The 18,282-nt window shown below is 34.7% G+C and overlaps 1 protein-coding gene across 2 annotated transcripts in view; it reads right to left on the reverse strand.

Moving 5' to 3' along the window:
* Positions 1 to 1,084: 1,084 nt before the first annotated feature.
* The window catches only part of LOC105230674 (prolactin-releasing peptide receptor), a 104,098-nt gene continuing 86,900 nt past the window's right edge, over positions 1,085 to 18,282 (reverse strand). For both annotated transcript variants that reach the window (XM_049458824.1, XM_049458822.1), the window contains exon 3: positions 1,085 to 1,601. In XM_049458824.1, the coding sequence (XP_049314781.1) occupies positions 1,581 to 1,601 (21 nt within the window). In that variant the 3' untranslated portion in view covers positions 1,085 to 1,580. The remainder of the gene's footprint in view (positions 1,602 to 18,282) is intronic.

Below are 18,282 nucleotides of genomic sequence, written 5' to 3' on the forward strand. Positions count from 1 at the left end.
AAAGTTATAACTAACAAACTAGCGATTATAATATAATTATTAACTGTATATGTTTTTGTGACAGAACTATATATTTAAAGCCATTTTTGTATTTACATATACATATGTATGCTACCCTATACAAATACTATTTAATTACTATCAGCACTACAATGCAACGCATTTATAATTGCGCCTGAATGTAGACCGTCTGACAATCGAAATTCATTTATTTACAAAGCACATTTGCTTTAACTTTGTAATGCAGTTATATGTTCAAAGAAACAAAAAAAAATATATTTTATTCCTTTCTAACCACAGTTCCGAAGTATGCACCCTTAAAGTATGCAATGAAATTGTGCTGCCACTTGAGAGCAAAGTGTAGCACACTTGACGAAATTGTAATTGCATGCAGGTTTTATAATTTCTATTTTTTCGAAACACATATTTTTTGCTTTTAATTGTTGTAACTGCTCGAAACTGTACCTTTATGTTATTGTATACTCCCGTGTAAGCATAATTGCTCCATACATTTATAGGGTGCTTCAAATCGTACGTGTGTCACGCAATTGTTGCGAATTTGTAGGCGTCAATGACACTGGATAATAGGTACAAAGCATGCTTGTTATGTTTGCATGCTTTCAAGCGTGAACAAAAACAGTTATTTGTATGGATTCAGAATATAATTGGAAAAAGTAGAATAAGCACAATTTTAGGCATTGCTGGAATTCTCGTCTGTATATATGTTATAACATTTTATCTACTAATATTTCGATTTGAAATACAGTAATGTAATAAATACACCATTTTTGTGTCTATTTAAAAAAATGACATTGCATAGTTTTTGGAGTTTTAGGTGGAACAATTGAAAGTAATGAACTTAAGGAACGAATAGAAGTAAACGAAGCCTACTTTAAGGCAATTGAGATGCATGTGTTTACGTTGAAGAAGCCACTATAGATTTGCGAAATTACAAATGGTTTTTAGATAGACGGTTATTTTCCACATGTTTGTATTTTTAGTATTTTAAAGAGTGCGAATTTAATGGCAAATAACGGGAAAGAAATATACATATGTATATCAACAAATTTAGGCGCAGACGACTTTCGATAGTAAATATAAAAATAATCAATAAAAACTGAACCAAAAATTCAAATTATTTATTATTGCACCCAAATGTATGCTAGGAAAACCAAAAATTCATAAAGTCTTTCTTAAAGAACATTTGAAAAAGTAATAAAGCTTAAGTAAATAGGCATCAGTGTAGACACACAAGCTAGAAGAGCATTCAAAAAATGTGTACAAAGATGTTTTTTTTTTAGTTAAATCTTTCTCTCAGCCACAAATGTGTCTGTTATTTATTTTTACACAAATTTTTGAATTTCGCTGGTTGCTAACTGTGTTACTTTTTCGTTGGCTTAATCAAATACTAACCTTTATACTTTATTAATAATTTCATATTTTGTACTTAATATCCTATTTAAATACATTTACTTAAACTAAATTTTTAAAATGTCTACAAATGAGTTTTGCTTAAAAGATTATATTACAAGTGGCTGACTAGTTTCAGTTTCCTTTGGCCTTAGAACGCATTCTCAGTTTTAGAAATGTGTCTCGATAACCTGCAATGATAAAAAATATATTTATTAAGTATTATATGAAAATGCAGTCGAAGTATTTTAAGAGCTTATATTACATATATTTGTGACTTTTAATGATAAAAATAATTGTTTTTTTTTTTTAAATATACTTCATTATCTGTACATACAAGAAAAACACATCGTTAAACTGTTCACAGCACATTGCAAGATAGTCATACAACACCGGCCGACATCATTTTCCTTGTTCAAGTTCTGATTTTTTTCCACTAATTTGGTAGTGCTGATCACAGAACTATACCTCATTTTATCGTATCACGTCAGGTTTAAAAAAATAAAAAAAAATCTCTACCTTTCGGTAGACCTAAGATATGGAGAGAGCAGGCAAATCATATTGATGATTGTTATTTTTGCTTTACAAATGTGAAAGGTTTTAATGGTAAAAATAAAAATAAAATTGTCTACGCAAATGTATCTTCAGTTACACGGCCGATTCCACATGGTTCAGATATGCCAGTGCCCTTCCAAACTCAATATCTGATCTTAGTTCAACATCATCAGTACAAAATTTACAGCGTCAGGAGTCGACGGAACCAATTTTAAATCAACCACAGAAATTTACTCAAGGTGAATTAAATGATTTAGTTAGAGAACTAAATCTTTCTAAAGAATCTGCTTAACTTTTTGGATCTAGACTTTGTGCAAAACATCTGTTAGCTCCAAATACATATTTTGCATGGTATAGAAAACATGAAGCAGAATTTGTACCTTTTTTTTAGTTTATTTTAAGAATAGTCCCGATCTTATTGGAGATTGGAGACTTTTTATAGATTCTTCGAAGCCGAATATAAAAGGTGTTCTTTTACACAACACTAATCAGTATGCTTCTGTTCCAGTCACTCATTCTATTAATTTGAAATGGAATCCTCGTAAAAATCTCGAAGTAGGAACAAAAAACGATATACAAAAATATTTAATTAGTCCTGAAAATATTTTACTACCTCCGCTTCATATAAAACTCGGTATGATGAAACAGTTCGTTAAAGCATTAGATAAAAATAATGATAGTTATGAATACCTGTTTAAAAAATTTCCAAGATTATCTGATGCAAAAATTAAAGAAGGACCGCAAATCAGATCTTTGATGGCTGATGAAAAATTTGATGCTACAATGAATAACACTGAATCAGAAGCTTGACTGGCGTTCAAAGATGTTGTCAACAATTTTCTAGGAAATAATAAACACCCCAACTATAAAAATAAGGTTGCAATTCTGTTAGATAAGTATCAGAAATTGGGGTGTAATAAGAGCATAAAACTTCACTTTCTAGATTCGCATATGGAATTTTTTCTTGATAATCTTGGCGATTACAGTGAAGAGCAGGGATAAAGTTCCACCAGGACATAAAAACTATGGAGGCAAGGTACCAAGGTCTATGAAATGTGAATATGATGACTGATTACTGTTGGTCACTGACACGTGATATCACTGAAGATACTCACAAGAAGACTACACCCAGACATAATTTTGTCGCGAAACGTAAAAGATGTCACTCCAAATAGTCCTGTAGCATTGTTTAGACTCAATGTTTTCTTTGTAAATGTTCAAATATACATATGTTTTTGTAATATGATTCTTGATTTTTTCTTTACATTTGAAAAAAATGCTTTTTCCTTCTTTTAAAAAATGTGATAAGACAGGGCAAATATGTAAGTGTTTTCGTGTTTAAAATAGTAAAAATTGGTGATATTTGTGGCTCAAATACTAACAACATTCAAAAAATTTTCATTTGTCGGCCGATGTAATCTATCGTGAGATGGAGACCACTATATGCCTCTATGCATTAGTGGGATCAGCATATATTTAGATTCACATGAACTTTTGGTTATAAAGAAATTTCTTCACTTCGGATCCCATGCGATTCGTCAATCGCTCAAAAGAGGCTCCTGTCGATTGTTTGAGATAAATGTAACAAAAACGATAACGGGTTTCGGAACACGTCTAAATCGATTAAAACAACTGCATTTTTGAGCACTCAAATCATCGATTTGCTGAGTCATCCATCGCATAGCCCTCATTTGGCACAGAATGACCAAGAGGACACGGTTTTCGACAGAAGAGGCGATTTATGCATTCAGAATGTTTTCACCTTATTCAGAGTGATAAACGTGCTTCGACAATTGGTTCAAACGAATGCTAAAGTTTATAGAAAGTGATTTTCAAAGCTATTTTTTGTCCTATAATGCCGAGATATACAAGGTAATTTTAGTATCAACTTATAAGAATGCATAAAGTGCGTACGTGTAGTCGTGTATTTGTTAAGTCTGAACGGAAGTATCCCACTTTAAATGAGTTTTTCTTGAACAACCATTTGGCTAGACCTATCGACTCCAAATTTGACACGACTCTCTTAGCAATAATTGCTAGACATTTAAATAAGATTTAGTATAATAATTTGGATTTCGTAAGTCACAGTTAAAGCTTATCACAAACAATATACTACTACTACTTTTTGGGAAGAACCATATTGTCAAAAATGAAAATTTTATATGCATACTAGGGTGTTTTTTTCGAGGTCCGAGTTCAAAATAGTTATCATTAATACTTCTCGAGATATTCGGCTTTCTAAGTAAGGCTTTATAGAATTTTTACAGATGGCATGTAATAAAAAAGCTACGAAAATTCCATACAGCCTTAACTAAAAAGCCGAATATCTCGAGAAGTATTAAGGATAGCGATTTTGACCTCGGACCTTTTTTATAGCAAATAATATTTAATACAAGTTTGTCATGTAGATTTGTCTATAGCTTTTGTTATTTACGTGATATATACAAAAAATGCGAATATCGTGGAAAAATCAGGTTTAGAACCACGTACTACCTCGCCGGTGTGAGTTTCGACTTTATCGCAATGGGCACTTTTGTAGAGTGTTCACTTCTGAGGAATATGTGCTAAAGTCAAAGCGATGCCATAAAATGCCTCTGAGCTATAAAAATATAAACATCAAAAATCAAAAATCGTGTATTGTCAATGGAAAATTTTGACATGGACCAAGATTCCTTAATGTTAATATTAAGGGCTCAAATTTCTAGGGAATTTTTTTTAGGGTATTTCCAGGACAATTTCATGATGGCACTGATTAATAGTTAAATATACAATTTTAATCTTTAAAGAATATTTAAGGGGTTAGTAAGGTAATCTCTTTTCCAAAATTTTTGTTTTTTTTTACATTTTCTGTTCCATTATACCCTCAGAATTAATGTAGAAACCCATTTTATCATTGGAAAGTTTCGAAAAAGGCGCAAAAATAATAATACTGCTCCACGTTCGGAGCGCTCGGAGTGCACATCTCAAACTTTAACCGCGTTTTTCTCAAACACGCACTTTTTCAAACTGACGGAGATGATTCCGGTCGAACTACTCAACCGCTTTGCTTAATTTTTTTTTAATGTTCACAAAACGCCTGGCCCTACTAGATTCATAATTTTTTATAATATATTGACAATGTTGTGACAAAATTTATGTAAAAAAACATAGAGAAAAATAAAAAAAAAAACGTTAATTATTATTTTTTATTTACATTTCAACATTTTTTCATTATTCCAGTAGGGACGATAACCATTCACGTACTTTTTAAGAATAAATTGGGGTTTTTGTGTTTCAGATGTTCCAAACATGAAAAATCGTGTCCGCCAGCGAAAAAAACGCATCTTTTTCACCCAGCCATTTCTCCGACAGATGTCATTGAAAAATTCCGAAAAAACTTGTTTATACACTCCACGATACGAGTATACCTCATGATATGTGAAAAAAGTTCTATTGTAGAATAAAAATTTCTATGAAAAAAAAATATCTCATAAAAAACAGCCAGATTACCCCCTTAAGAAGAAAAGAATGGCACAGAGAGATAGAAAGAAAAAGAAGAGTGATAAAGAAAGAGAGTGCGCGAGATTCTACCTGCACCATGCGATTCATCCTGCATTACTTAAATCGACACTCGCTCATAAAAGTAATTTAAAAAGGTATGATAACCATTAAAGTACTTTTTAAAATCCATACTGCAATTTTATTATTTCTTACCATACATATATACAAGGTGATTTCCAAGTAAACAGTGCCCCCTGGTGGCGCTTTTGCCGAAACGTTTCAATTGATGAAACAAGTTTATGGCGATAATTGATCACCGGCAATTCCATCGAAATTGTGCGTGAATTCATCAAAAAACAGCCGAAATCATCATTGAAATTCATGGGAATGGAATTGAACATCGATTTTTCGCATTTTGATCGAACATTTGGGCTAACGAAAGGTTTATTCACCTGATATGCCACCGTACGACTTCTTTCTTTTCGGAAAAATGCATTTTCTCATGAAAGGAAAACGTTATGCAGACGTAGAGGCCATTCAAAAGGCTTGCGCCGGCATACTGGCGGCCATACCGACCAACGAGCTAAAACACTCGTTCGACTTGCTTTGGGTCGTGCAAAAAGCTGTATTGAAGCAGAAGAAGACTATTTTGAATAAAATAAATTAATTTTGCCGAAAAAGCCATTTCTTCAGTTTTTTTTAAAGTCCGGTTTACTTTGGAATGTACCTTGTATTTGTATACAATGAAGAGAGAAGCATCTGGAAAATTTTATACAAAGCGCCTCTTCGTTAAGTAGCTTATAAATAATTTAAGAATATTTCCAAGATAATTGTGACAATTATAGCGGAACATCGACATAATTGGTGGATTCATTTGCTCATATTATGAAACCAAAAATATTTTTTCAATATTCCTTTTTTTCAACATCGGCATGCTAACATAATTCATGAACATGTGATTACCTCAGTCTGATTTAAGTGACCGGAAGGGACCCGGTCAAAAACCTTCTACTCGGCAGCATTATTTTTTGTGTTCCCTTTGCAGCAGTAAGCTCCAGCTGAAACAAAAACATAATTCTAGAGGTAGTAAACCTTTTGCTCTCTACCTTGTCATGTTTAAATTCCTTATGCCTCTATTAGCAGCAGTGAAAATTATGCTCCGCATGTCACACTTACTCTTAACACAAATTTAACCAAGGTGGCATTTACCACGTTTGACCTAATGCTCTTCATTAAATTAATTACGGTCAACTACGACAATATTTAAATTGGCGGACAGCCACCAAAAATAACTTGATCGGAGGGCTCGTGCATAGTTAACGAATTTTAGCTGCCTTCTTTGACCCTTAAAGTGGTCTGCATAATTGCACGTGTCATTATCGCAATATATTTTGTGGTTATGCGCTTAACTGTAAAGAAAAGTGCCGCTTGAAAATAAATTTGAACAGTTTTGGTGTCAATTGGTGAAATTGTGTCAAGCAAAAGAAAGGTTGTGACTTTAATTGTTTTATAATCATCAGATATGCCGTTTGTTTAAGGGTAATCGGTTGTAATGTCTGAATATATTGTATAAGATATATATACTCGTCCTACATACCACAACTAAAAAATAAAACTTTTGAGAAATTTAAAAGCAATATGATTACATTCGAAGAGAGAGCTGGGAGATGTTTTGAAACGTGCAATTTCAATGAAAAAAACATCTGACCGGATTAATGATCAACTGTAAATAAAAATTAAAACGTCGGCGACCCGATAAAGTATATATAAAGGATATTCTAATATTAACCCAAATAGCCTTGTCCGTCTATCTGTCCGTCTGTTTTTTTTTATATGTACGAAATAGTCTCTCAGTCGAAATTCAAATATCGATCTGAAATTTTTTACTCGTCCTTGTCTCGCCAAGAAGCTGCTCATTAATCAGAATCGCAGCTATGGGACAATTGTAGCAAACTGCTGCCATGTAAACTGAACGGTCGAAATCAAGTGATTATTTGGAAAACTTTTTCAATTGACAAAGTATCTTCAAGAAATTTTATTATTTTATTACCCAAGAGATTCCTACATTCTCAAAAGAAATTGTTAAGATCAAACTACTATAGTATTCGGTTAACATTGCGCTATATCGCTCACCATTGATGGTTAGGCGGTTACTTCTTCATTTTCGAAGAAAAATTGGCCGATGATTCTACCAGACCAAAATCCGCACCAAACAGTGATTCGTGCTGGGTGCATTGGCTTCTCGACGATTACGTGCGCCTCGTCCGAAAACGATGATTTTTCGGTAAAATTTACCATCCTCGGTCAAACGATCTTCTGTCCAATCTGCGAACTGTAGAATAGTGAATAGCGACCCATTTCGTAAATTTTAGAATTTACTGAATATCTGCCACTTTCCGAATGGTATTTGACGTTTCCAATGTCGAAATATAGATAATTCAAATTTAAAACGTTAGATGGCCCACCCGTTATATAGCTGCCTTACAACTGACGTGTCAAACTGAAATTTTGTAAGAAAAACTTTTTTACTTTTATGGTTTTATCTGCATGAAATTATTATCCATGACATCGCTACAATTTCCCAAGAAATTGTTCTGATCGATCAACTATAGCATATAGCTCTCAATCAAACTCATCACTTCCAATCAAAATATTGACATTTTATGCTATAAAGATGGTCATTATCAAGAGGGGGGTCACTCATCCGAGGCTTGTTGTTCCTTTTTATTGGTTGTTTTCTTTTACGTGGCGGATCCCAAACCCAGCGCACAACCCTGCGGAGGGGGGTGTTTCGCCTTATAACTTTAGCTCGCCTTCCTCCTATAAAGATGCATCTGTGGAGGTTTTTAGATATTCGGTGCAGTCGAAGCTAATGGTACCATTTAAACCGACCTAACAGAATCAAAATCAGGATTCATAAGATATTATTTTACCGTTACTAAGGAACCTTAATTCAAGCTGAAGGTAGTTTATATCAAACAAAGTGACTAGAAAGAAGTAACAAAATGTTTTCCGTTGCATGAACCCGGTTTTCTTGTTTTTCTTTAATATAATGATTCGGTTAAAAGTGCTTGACCAGTCTAATGCTATTAGGTTTATTTATGGCTGTATTGTGGCTACTATCGCATTTTCGTCCATTCAACCAACCACAATACAAGTAATTTGTTGAATTGAATGTTTTGTTAAAATACATACTTGTACTTAGAATGTATTCTGTTATACGCAAGAAATAAAAAATATTTGATTTAGAAATAAAAAAACATATTATTAATTAGAGTATATGTTAACACATTCTTAACGAGATGGAAGTCTAAACTAAATTATATATGTACTCAATTTGGCCAGTGCATCAATAGGTGTTCAAAAGCTTGCAGAAACATTTTTAAAACTATTTAAAGACTCCCAAGCAATGAAAACGAAGAAACAACAGCTTTATTTTGCATCATTTCGGGCAAATAAAAATATGTTAAAATTGTAAAAAAGCGAAAAATAAATAAAAATAAAAAAATAAATCACGTATTTATTACCGTTATTTATCAGAATTCAATTACAATTTCAGTCTATCACATTTCGTTCAAACAACTGCACGCACTACAAATTGAAATTTTAATTCCATATAAATGCACCCAAAGGAGCATTTAAACGCACACACACCCACACGTACAACATAATAAGTGAAAGCCTAGCAACTTGTAGGCATTCAAGTACACAACTTAAATGAGTGATAAAAAATAGCACGTTCAACAGCTATTTACACAAATGATATGTGTGTGCGTCATTACAAACACAAACACACATACAATTACTATTGCCGCGTACGTATATGTTTGGCAAGTGCTAAACAAAGCAATTGCTTGCCTAGCAAAGCGGGCGACCCTTACGCGCCGCTTACACTCAACATTTATTAGAACAAGCATCACCAGTTGTCACGTGCCGCATGACCAACGTTTGTAACAGCTAAGAAAATAATGACAAATGTTGCTGTGCGCCACTTAATCATAATGAGTACGACAGTGCGTATACGCAACGCGCTGAACGAGACAGTAAACAGAGTTGAGCGCTGTGACACAGTAAGCAATAGAAGTGCGGGTTTAGTGTGAACATATATTTAATAAATGCAGGGAAACTTGTAAAAAGTGGTAGAGTATAGTATTAGACCCCAAGTACAAAATATGATACTTGGTATGGACAACTGTTTTATTTGACAATAAAGGGTGTTAACATATTTTCTTGTTGTATTATAAAATTTTGATAATAGCTGAAAATTGTGAGAGTACAAAATGTTCAGTTACAACCGCGAAAAGGTAGTGATATTGATTTTTTTATTTCCAATTGAAACCACGGATTGTTTACTAAACGAAAAAACACATTAGCTCGTTCTGATTTTCTACTTAAGAAGTTAATACTCTTACATAGAATATTTACACAATTCGAAATTTTGTACACACAAATACTATTTTCAAAACTTGCCAACAAATATCTACAACACTACAAAAAACTTTTGCTTGCTGGGATTTGGTACTTAACACTAGCCGGTATTGGTGTGAGGAGGTGCTTATTTATTTCAGCTGGCTCATAATGTAAATTTCCTTGTGCCAAGAAGCCAGGCGAGCATAAATGAAAAATGCCTTTTTTGTCGTATTTGCGGACGAATTTTAAATTTGACGGAAATTGTAATAAAAAAAGTGCTTAAATTTTTCCGATATTCATTACTTTCGAAGTTTAGAAGTTTAAGTCTTAACTGCCAAACACCGCAGCTTGCTTTGTGCCTTACAAGGAACGTTTAAACATTTAATATGCTGTAAATGAAAAAATGTTGGGTGAAAGTAGAGAGAGCAGATTAGGTGACTAGTAAAAGTGGTTTAAGCTATGACATTTTATATAATCTAGTAAGGTGGCTAACCTATGCTAAGTAGTTGCAAAGACTTAAAGCATTTATTGGGCTACTAGTGTATGACTTTCAGATTAATATTCCTAATAAAATATTTCGCTTTCTACCAGTATACAGAATAATAAGGATTTTTCAATAGACATGATAAAAAAGTAAACCGATGGGGACAGCAAACAATGCCACATTTTTCGCGCTCTTTTGACATTTCTCTTCAGTTTGCCAATTCTTCATGGAAAGATATACTATCCAACAATAAGTCGAAATTATTAAAATATACTACCGAAATTTGGAGTCAGTGGCCTCAAATTTAAGAGAATAATTCTTATGGTCGTCATAATCGTTCTATCAGATCAACAATTGAGAATCTAGTGGACAAATTTTAATCCACAGAAACAAAAACAAACTGTTCCCGTGCCAGTGAGGCAAAGAAGTGCCCTTAGTATCGGGAAAATTAGTGCCGCTAGCGCATAAATTAAGGAAGACCTAAATCAGTTTCTCACACGTCGTTCTCAAGTGTTTGGGCATCTCTGTGACGTCGTTGTGGCGAATTTTGCAAAAATATCTTGGCTTTCATCCTTACAAGATCAAGTTGACGCAAGAGCTGAAGCCGCTTGATCACCAGAATCCTCGTATGTTCGCGAATTGGACTAAGCAACAATTTGAAAATAATCGAGATTTCCATCGAAAAATCATCTTCAGCGATAAGACTCATTTTTGGCTGAATGGCTTCGTCAATAAGCAAAATATGCGTTATTGGTCAGACAGCACTCCACTACTCTAAGAATGACCATTGCATGCCCAAAGAATTACGGCTTGGTGTGTTTTATGGGCCGGCGGCATCACTTCTTTCGTGATGATTAAGACTGGCACGATACAGTGCGATACAGATGGGAATCGCTACCGATCAATGATAACCGAATATTTTTGGCCCAAGTTGGATGATATGAACTTCAACAATATGTGGTTCCAACAGCACGGCCCCACAAACCACACAGCAAATATCACAATCGATTTATTGAAAACCAAGTTTGGTGAACGTGTTATCTAACGAAATGGCTTAGTCAATTGATCGCCTCGGTCGTGCGATTTGACGTCGTTAGACTACTTCCTGTGGGGCTACGTCAAGTCTATGGTCTATGCCAACAAACCAGCGACGATTGATGAACTTCGTACGAATATCGAACGTGAAATTGGAGCAGTATCGGTCGATTTATGCTTAAAAACCATCGAACTTCTGCAAGCGTGCCAGTGGGCGCCATACAAAAGAAATCGAGTTCCATACATAATGGCTTCATTGCACAGAAATAAAGAATTTCATTGTTATCCCAAACCGTTTTTGTTTTATTTAAAAAAAACTTGTATCGCGCTCTTATTGAGGAACCCGTTACAAGTAAAACGGAGAAAAACATGTTATATGAACTTTTCCAGTGGCTCAGATAATTGGAGAGTTTTCAGAACAATAGCTTCAGAAGTGGCTACGCTTTAAGTGATATAAAATCGTATTACAATCTTTTCCAAAGGTGTTCATTAATAGGAGGACCTATAGAGACAAGATTTGTAAGTGAGTGAGCTAACAGACATGAAACAGCTGAAACCAAATTAAGTGTCAAAGAGTGTTAACCGAATTCTGTTCGAGACGAATAAAAAATCGTATTTATTTACTAAATACCATAAGCATCGAGAACTATATTCATAGTTATCGTAGAGCGTACTTACAATCAGCTGCTCTGAAGACAATTAATTTCTTAATGTTCAAGCAGAATAATATCTAATGCTTCACTGATCTGCTAGTATATGTTTAATATATTTTGTATATTTTTATATCGGTGCTAAAGAGATGAACAGGCAGACAGCGAACTATGTGAAAGGCCATCTAGCCCTTTCAGACCTAGGGCTATTTTTCTTAATAATTTCGCATTAGACGTTTGAATACAATTTATTTTTGTAAATAATAATATAATAATATAATAATATATGCCAAAATTAACTTGAAAAACGCTTCCAAAGTGTCCTTTTTTAAAAACAGGGCATCGCACATTTGTGGTATCTAGGTTATAAGCTATATATCCCCTCAAAAATAATACAGGATCATTTTTCAAATTTTTTATTTAACTGAAAAATATTTAAATACTTTAATTGTTTGAATAAAAGAATAGAAAGTTAGGTTACTAAGAAATAGAATGCAATTGTATATATAGGGTGGGTCATCTAACGTTTTAAATTTGAATTATCTATATTTCGACATTGGAAACGTCAAATACCATTCGGAAAGTGAACATATTCACCATTCTAGAGCTCGCAGATTGGGCAGAAGATCTTTTGACCGCGGATGGTCAATTTTACCGAAAAATCATCTTTTCGGACGAGGCTCATTTCCACCTCGATGGTTACGTTAACAAGCAGAATTGTCGCATTTGGGGCACAGAAAACCGGCACGTAATCATCGAGAAGCCAATGCACCCATCACGAATCACTGTGTGGTGCGGATTTTGGCCTGGTGGAAACATCGGCCCATTTTTACCCGAAGGAACCGCCGTAACCATCAATGGTGAGCGATATCGCGCAATGTTAACCGAATTTTTCTTCAAGCCAATTGAAGAGGAAGGCTTGGACAACATTCGGTTCCAGCAGGACGGCGCTACGTGCCATACAGCAAACGGTACACTCTATCTTTTACGCTCTATCTTCGAAATATAAACTTTACATTTTTGGCATCTTTCTCTTGATCGACTTCCGCAATTATTGCGGCAAACCCTCGGCGGATCATCTGAAATTGACCAGTAGTCATAGCGATCATAACGTATGTCACCAGGTGCATCATGAGGTCGATATTTGGTTCCGTAAAAGTCTTCAGGCAATTTAAAGGGTTCAACCTGATCAGGAGCTTCGAAGTAAGCTGCTAGTACAGTGCTAAGCTCCATTTTGAATGTTAAGAATGAGTTGACTTTCGACTTTGGTAGCCCGGATATCTTGCATTCTCCTCTATATTCCATCCATGAATTATAGATTGCTAGATCAAGAAAGTGAAAAAACAACTTGACAGTCCATTTCTTTGTCTTCATTTTAATTCTGTAATATTCGAGCATTGGATCACACAAATCAACCCCTCCCATAAACATGTTATAGTTTTCAAATACTGAAGGTATTTCAACGGGCAACCGACGTTTCAGATTTCTATTCCACCTCTCAACTTCACCAACGGGGTCCTTTCTACATTTACTTGAAGCAACTACAACCGCTTTTGTATCCTTCCATTTCACAAGAGCTACCTTGTTATTATTTATAAACTGGCATATATCACCTCGATTCATATCTTTATCCAGAAAGAATTTAACACATTTAGGTATCCTGTTTGCCATTATTGTACCTGTTGCAGGATAATCCATTTGGTAAAGCGATTCTACCAGTGTTATTGCAGTAAAAAACCTGTCGAAATATATTTGGCTGCCTTTCGGTAAGTTTTTTATCAGTCGCATAACTATAGATGGCTCATGTCTAAGACCGCAGTCTTCAAATGTCCCTGCCCTTAGAAGACTTCAAAATCTACTACAATGCCTGTAGAAGTTGCGCATACAAGATTTTTCAATCCAATAGGCCGGGGTTTTGATCTGATTACTTGCCTAGCAGGGCTCCTTCCAGTGAATGGTATCATTTGCTCGTCAATCGAGTAGTTTGTGATATCAGTTGTCAATTCATTGCAGCGCTCCCTAATCATGTCTATGATGGGTTGAACTCTCCGAAATTTGGTAGTGGAATCTGGAACAGAAAAGTCTACAAAGTGTATGTCTGTCCGTAGTTGGAGAAATTTGTCTCAAGACATTGAATTAATAATGGCAGGAATTTTGCATTCATTTGACCAGTACATTCTTATAGCAGGGTAGCCAAGGCAGCCCATTATGATTGCACACCCCTAAAATCCTTTTATATCGGCTGTTACATAACGCGATATATAGATCAGATTGATCTAAATAATTAATTGTCATACCTCGAATTGAGTTAAGGGATAAGGCTTAATTTTGTTACCATTCGGGAGTACAATGGTCGAATGATAGCCTGTGAACTGGCGTTCATGGACCTCGCTTTCCAACTTGCCAAGCGACTAAAATTTGTTTTCCACCATTTTACTTATTAATTCTTATATCCAGATCCAGCAGAAAAATACATACACCTCATAGAACTTTTATTATTAACGAGCTTGCTTTTATTGTCTTTTATCAACTAACATAATTGTCTGCCGATTTTGAGCAAAATGTATCAAAAAGGGCTTAATGTTCTTAAGAGGCCAACTATCATGACGTTCTTGACAACGGACATCCTAGAGTGAAACTAGTGGTGATTCAAATACAGTAATTCTAGATTAGTCTTAGTAACAACTCTGGCTTTCAAAGCTGGTTCTGGGGCTTTGTACATATTTTTACAATAACTGTAGGCGTGTTAAAAAGACAATGTAACTAAAATATTTTTTTCTAGTCCGAAATGGTTCACAAATCGAACAATTTTTAAAAGGTGAACAAAAAAGCCTTAATAAAGGAAAGACGTATACTCACTACACAAAAATAATTTCGTTTACAGTTATGCTCTACATAAGTTTTTCCTGCCACACATACATATGTACATCCAAAATGTACTGAACATAAATGTCCCAACCAAAGAGACAAAGCGCATGGACGGAAATCAGTTGCAACACACAATTCTGGGAAAGTGTGTCTTTGGTGGTTACGAAAGCAGCTGTCACGAATTTTTGCGAGCCAGCGCGTGTGTGTCATGCATTGTTGGTGCCACTCAAGCATGAAACCGCGTCTGATTACATATGCGAATATGTTATTATGCCAGCGAAGTTGCCAGAAGGCGAAACAACAACAACCAAACGCGAAGTCAAAGCGCATAAAGGAGTAGACTCTCAACTTAATCCCCACACAGATGATGTTGATAAAGCGACGGAGATGCTTTCATACATACATGTATATATATAGAAGTTAACATACAAACGCACAAAATTAACAAGCTCAGCCTACAGGCGCAAGCGACGAGAGATAAGAACGCAAAAGTCAGTCAGTCAGCCAAGCGGCGAAGAAGTAGCGGGTGAAGTGTGATGCTTTTGCAAAATATAGCACATTACGGTGGTACTTAAATGATAAACAAGAAAGCACGTGACATTGTATGACAGTAGTAAGGGGTCGCCAATGGTTACTTCTGGTAGTTAAAAACTTCGTGTCAATTTTAGTATACCCTGTTCAAGGTATAAATACTAAACACGAAGTGTTCTGAACTATTGCTTCTATATTTATTGCCACTATAGTTGGAGACACTTTGTAGAGTTTTTGTTTTTCGATTAGCGGGTATTAAGGTATGAAGCAAAGAATTCGAAGCAATTTATCGGAAGGATTTTTATATTTCAACACCTACATCTAGGTATTTAAGCTGTGTCATGTATATTTCAAAACTCAATCTGACGTAACCGTCTTTTCTCAGATTCTGAATTTCATATTATTTTCTTAAATTAATTATATAATACCCTTCACAGGTGCATTTCTGTTAGTAACTATCTGTTCAGTTTGTATGGCAGCTATATGCTATAGTAATCCGATCTGAACAATTTCTTCGGAAATTACATAGTTGTCTTAGAAAATAATCTATACCAAATTTCGTGAATATATCTGGTCAAATGCAACAGTTTCCATACAAGAACTTGATTCCGATCGTTCAGTTTATATGGCAGCTATATGTTATAGTGGTCCGATATCGGCCGTTCCGACAAATGAGCAGCTTCTTGAAGAGAAAATGACGTTTGCACAATTTAAAAGGAATATCTTAAAAACTGAGGGACTAGTTCGTATATATACAGACGGACGGACGGACAGACAGACGGACATGGCTAAATCGACTCAGCTCAACATACTGATCATTTATATATATACTTTATAGGGTCTCCGATGCTTTCTTCTGGGTGTTACAAACATCGTGACAAACTTAATATACCCTGTTCAGGGTATAATGATAAAGATTTGGTAAATTCGGAGGCTTAATAGTATCGTATATATTCTGGAACATGGGCATTTAAAAATTGTGATTTTACGGTAAACGATGTCTTTTATATGAAAAAATTAATAATCTGAAGCTTGTGATTTGAATCATAAAATTAGCGATTATTGAATCCACACATGAAAACTGTCAAAACTTGATTTATTAAGTACCACCTTAATGCATATTGCTCTTATTGCGCACATATAGTATATACATATACCATATAAATACATATGTGTTCTTATATATTTTCACATTCGTCTTCACGCACGATTGTTCCCTTTAGTCGCACAAAGCCGGTGTATTCACAACACCACACACGCTCCCGTCCAAGCACACTCATACCACACCCACATGTATTTATTTTGTCAAACCTATATTTGTGCACACCCACACCCTCTCCATGCGCATATACAATCGTATTATTACTCTGATGGCATAATAAACAAGCTGACAGTCGGCTTTCTTACTTGACAAGTCCGAGATGACAAAGGCGGCGCAAGCGAATGCGTTCATCAGATGAACATAAATAAATAAATATTGCGGTTTCGCGGTTTCGTTGATAAATGTTTGGTAACAGACTGTATTGTCGCTCTCTGTGGCAGTTGGTGATTTTTTTTTGTGGAATATTGGTGGCCAACCGCTTATTTGTAATGAGAATTGTATGCTCGGGAGGTGGATAAGCCGTATTCAGCTTCTGCTTGAAGTTGTCAATATTTTAAAATCTTATATTACTTTTAGTGTCAATGACTTCATTTTTGAACTGAGTTTGACTTGATATAGCTGAAGAGCTTCAAGTTTCTAATTTTTATAATTATTCCAATACTTTATCTATTGTTCACATAGTTTATTTAAAGAGTAAGTGTCAGTTGTGATCTCTAAACCGGTAGAGATCAACTGTAATGATGGATGGATGATTGAAATATTATAGAAGCAGCTATACCGCGAGCGTTGAGATAATCATTCTCATATTTTATAAGAGATTACTTATAATTATATCACAGTTTAAAGGAAAAGGATCATTTTAATTTCAAGACTCATACGTATATCTTCTGATCTTTCAACTACTGCCAATATGAACGAAATATATTGTACAGTCTGGAACTCCAAACTGATCTAGTAGATATATATTTAAACTAAAATCTGTGCTAATGACTCCATTGTTGGGTCTTTGAAGACGGGTTTCGTAGAGATTCTGTGCTAATGACTCCATTGTTGGGTCTTTGAAGACGGGTTTCGTAGAGATTCGTGCCAGCATAGTTTAACTCCATAGCTTAATAGCGCTCTGCTTAAAAAAAAAAAAAGTTTACTTGAAAAGAACAGAGTTTCCAGTCAACCCCTTAATATCCAACTAATTTAAATCATCAAAAAAGTGTTAATCCGGTCTTTTGAGATATTCCTTTGTTTTTATTGTTGCATTATCAGAAATTTTTCATTCAAAAGGTTCTGAAAAATTTTACAGAATTGATAATGCTTACCCGATTGTTATTGTTCGGGTTCGTTCGGTCTACGTACACTAGAATTGTGTTGAAATCGAAAAATTACAAAACTTTATGTCTAAAATTTTATTAAAATTTCGACACTGTATTGGTCAAATAGATTCATTAAATATACATGCCTACCAATTATTCATAGTTGAGCAATTTCTGGTTCAGTTTATGTTTTTTTTTCTTTTTCATAAAATACATTTTCTAAGATGCCAATAATAAATACTCAAATATAGTTTCTTCGCACCCTAAATGGACATTCCATAGCTTTCCTGGAATTTAATTGGCTCCAGTTTGGCTATGTGTTAATTGAGGGAAATCCAGTTCTTATGAGTGGCACATTTGATGAACGACAGAAGACGAACTGTAGGATGAGCAGACACTGATATACTTGTACTCGTACATAACTAGATGATCGATAGTTAGCTGGATATG

Source organism: Bactrocera dorsalis, chromosome 5, assembly GCF_023373825.1.
Source record: "Bactrocera dorsalis isolate Fly_Bdor chromosome 5, ASM2337382v1, whole genome shotgun sequence".
NCBI lineage: Eukaryota > Metazoa > Arthropoda > Insecta > Diptera > Tephritidae > Bactrocera > Bactrocera dorsalis.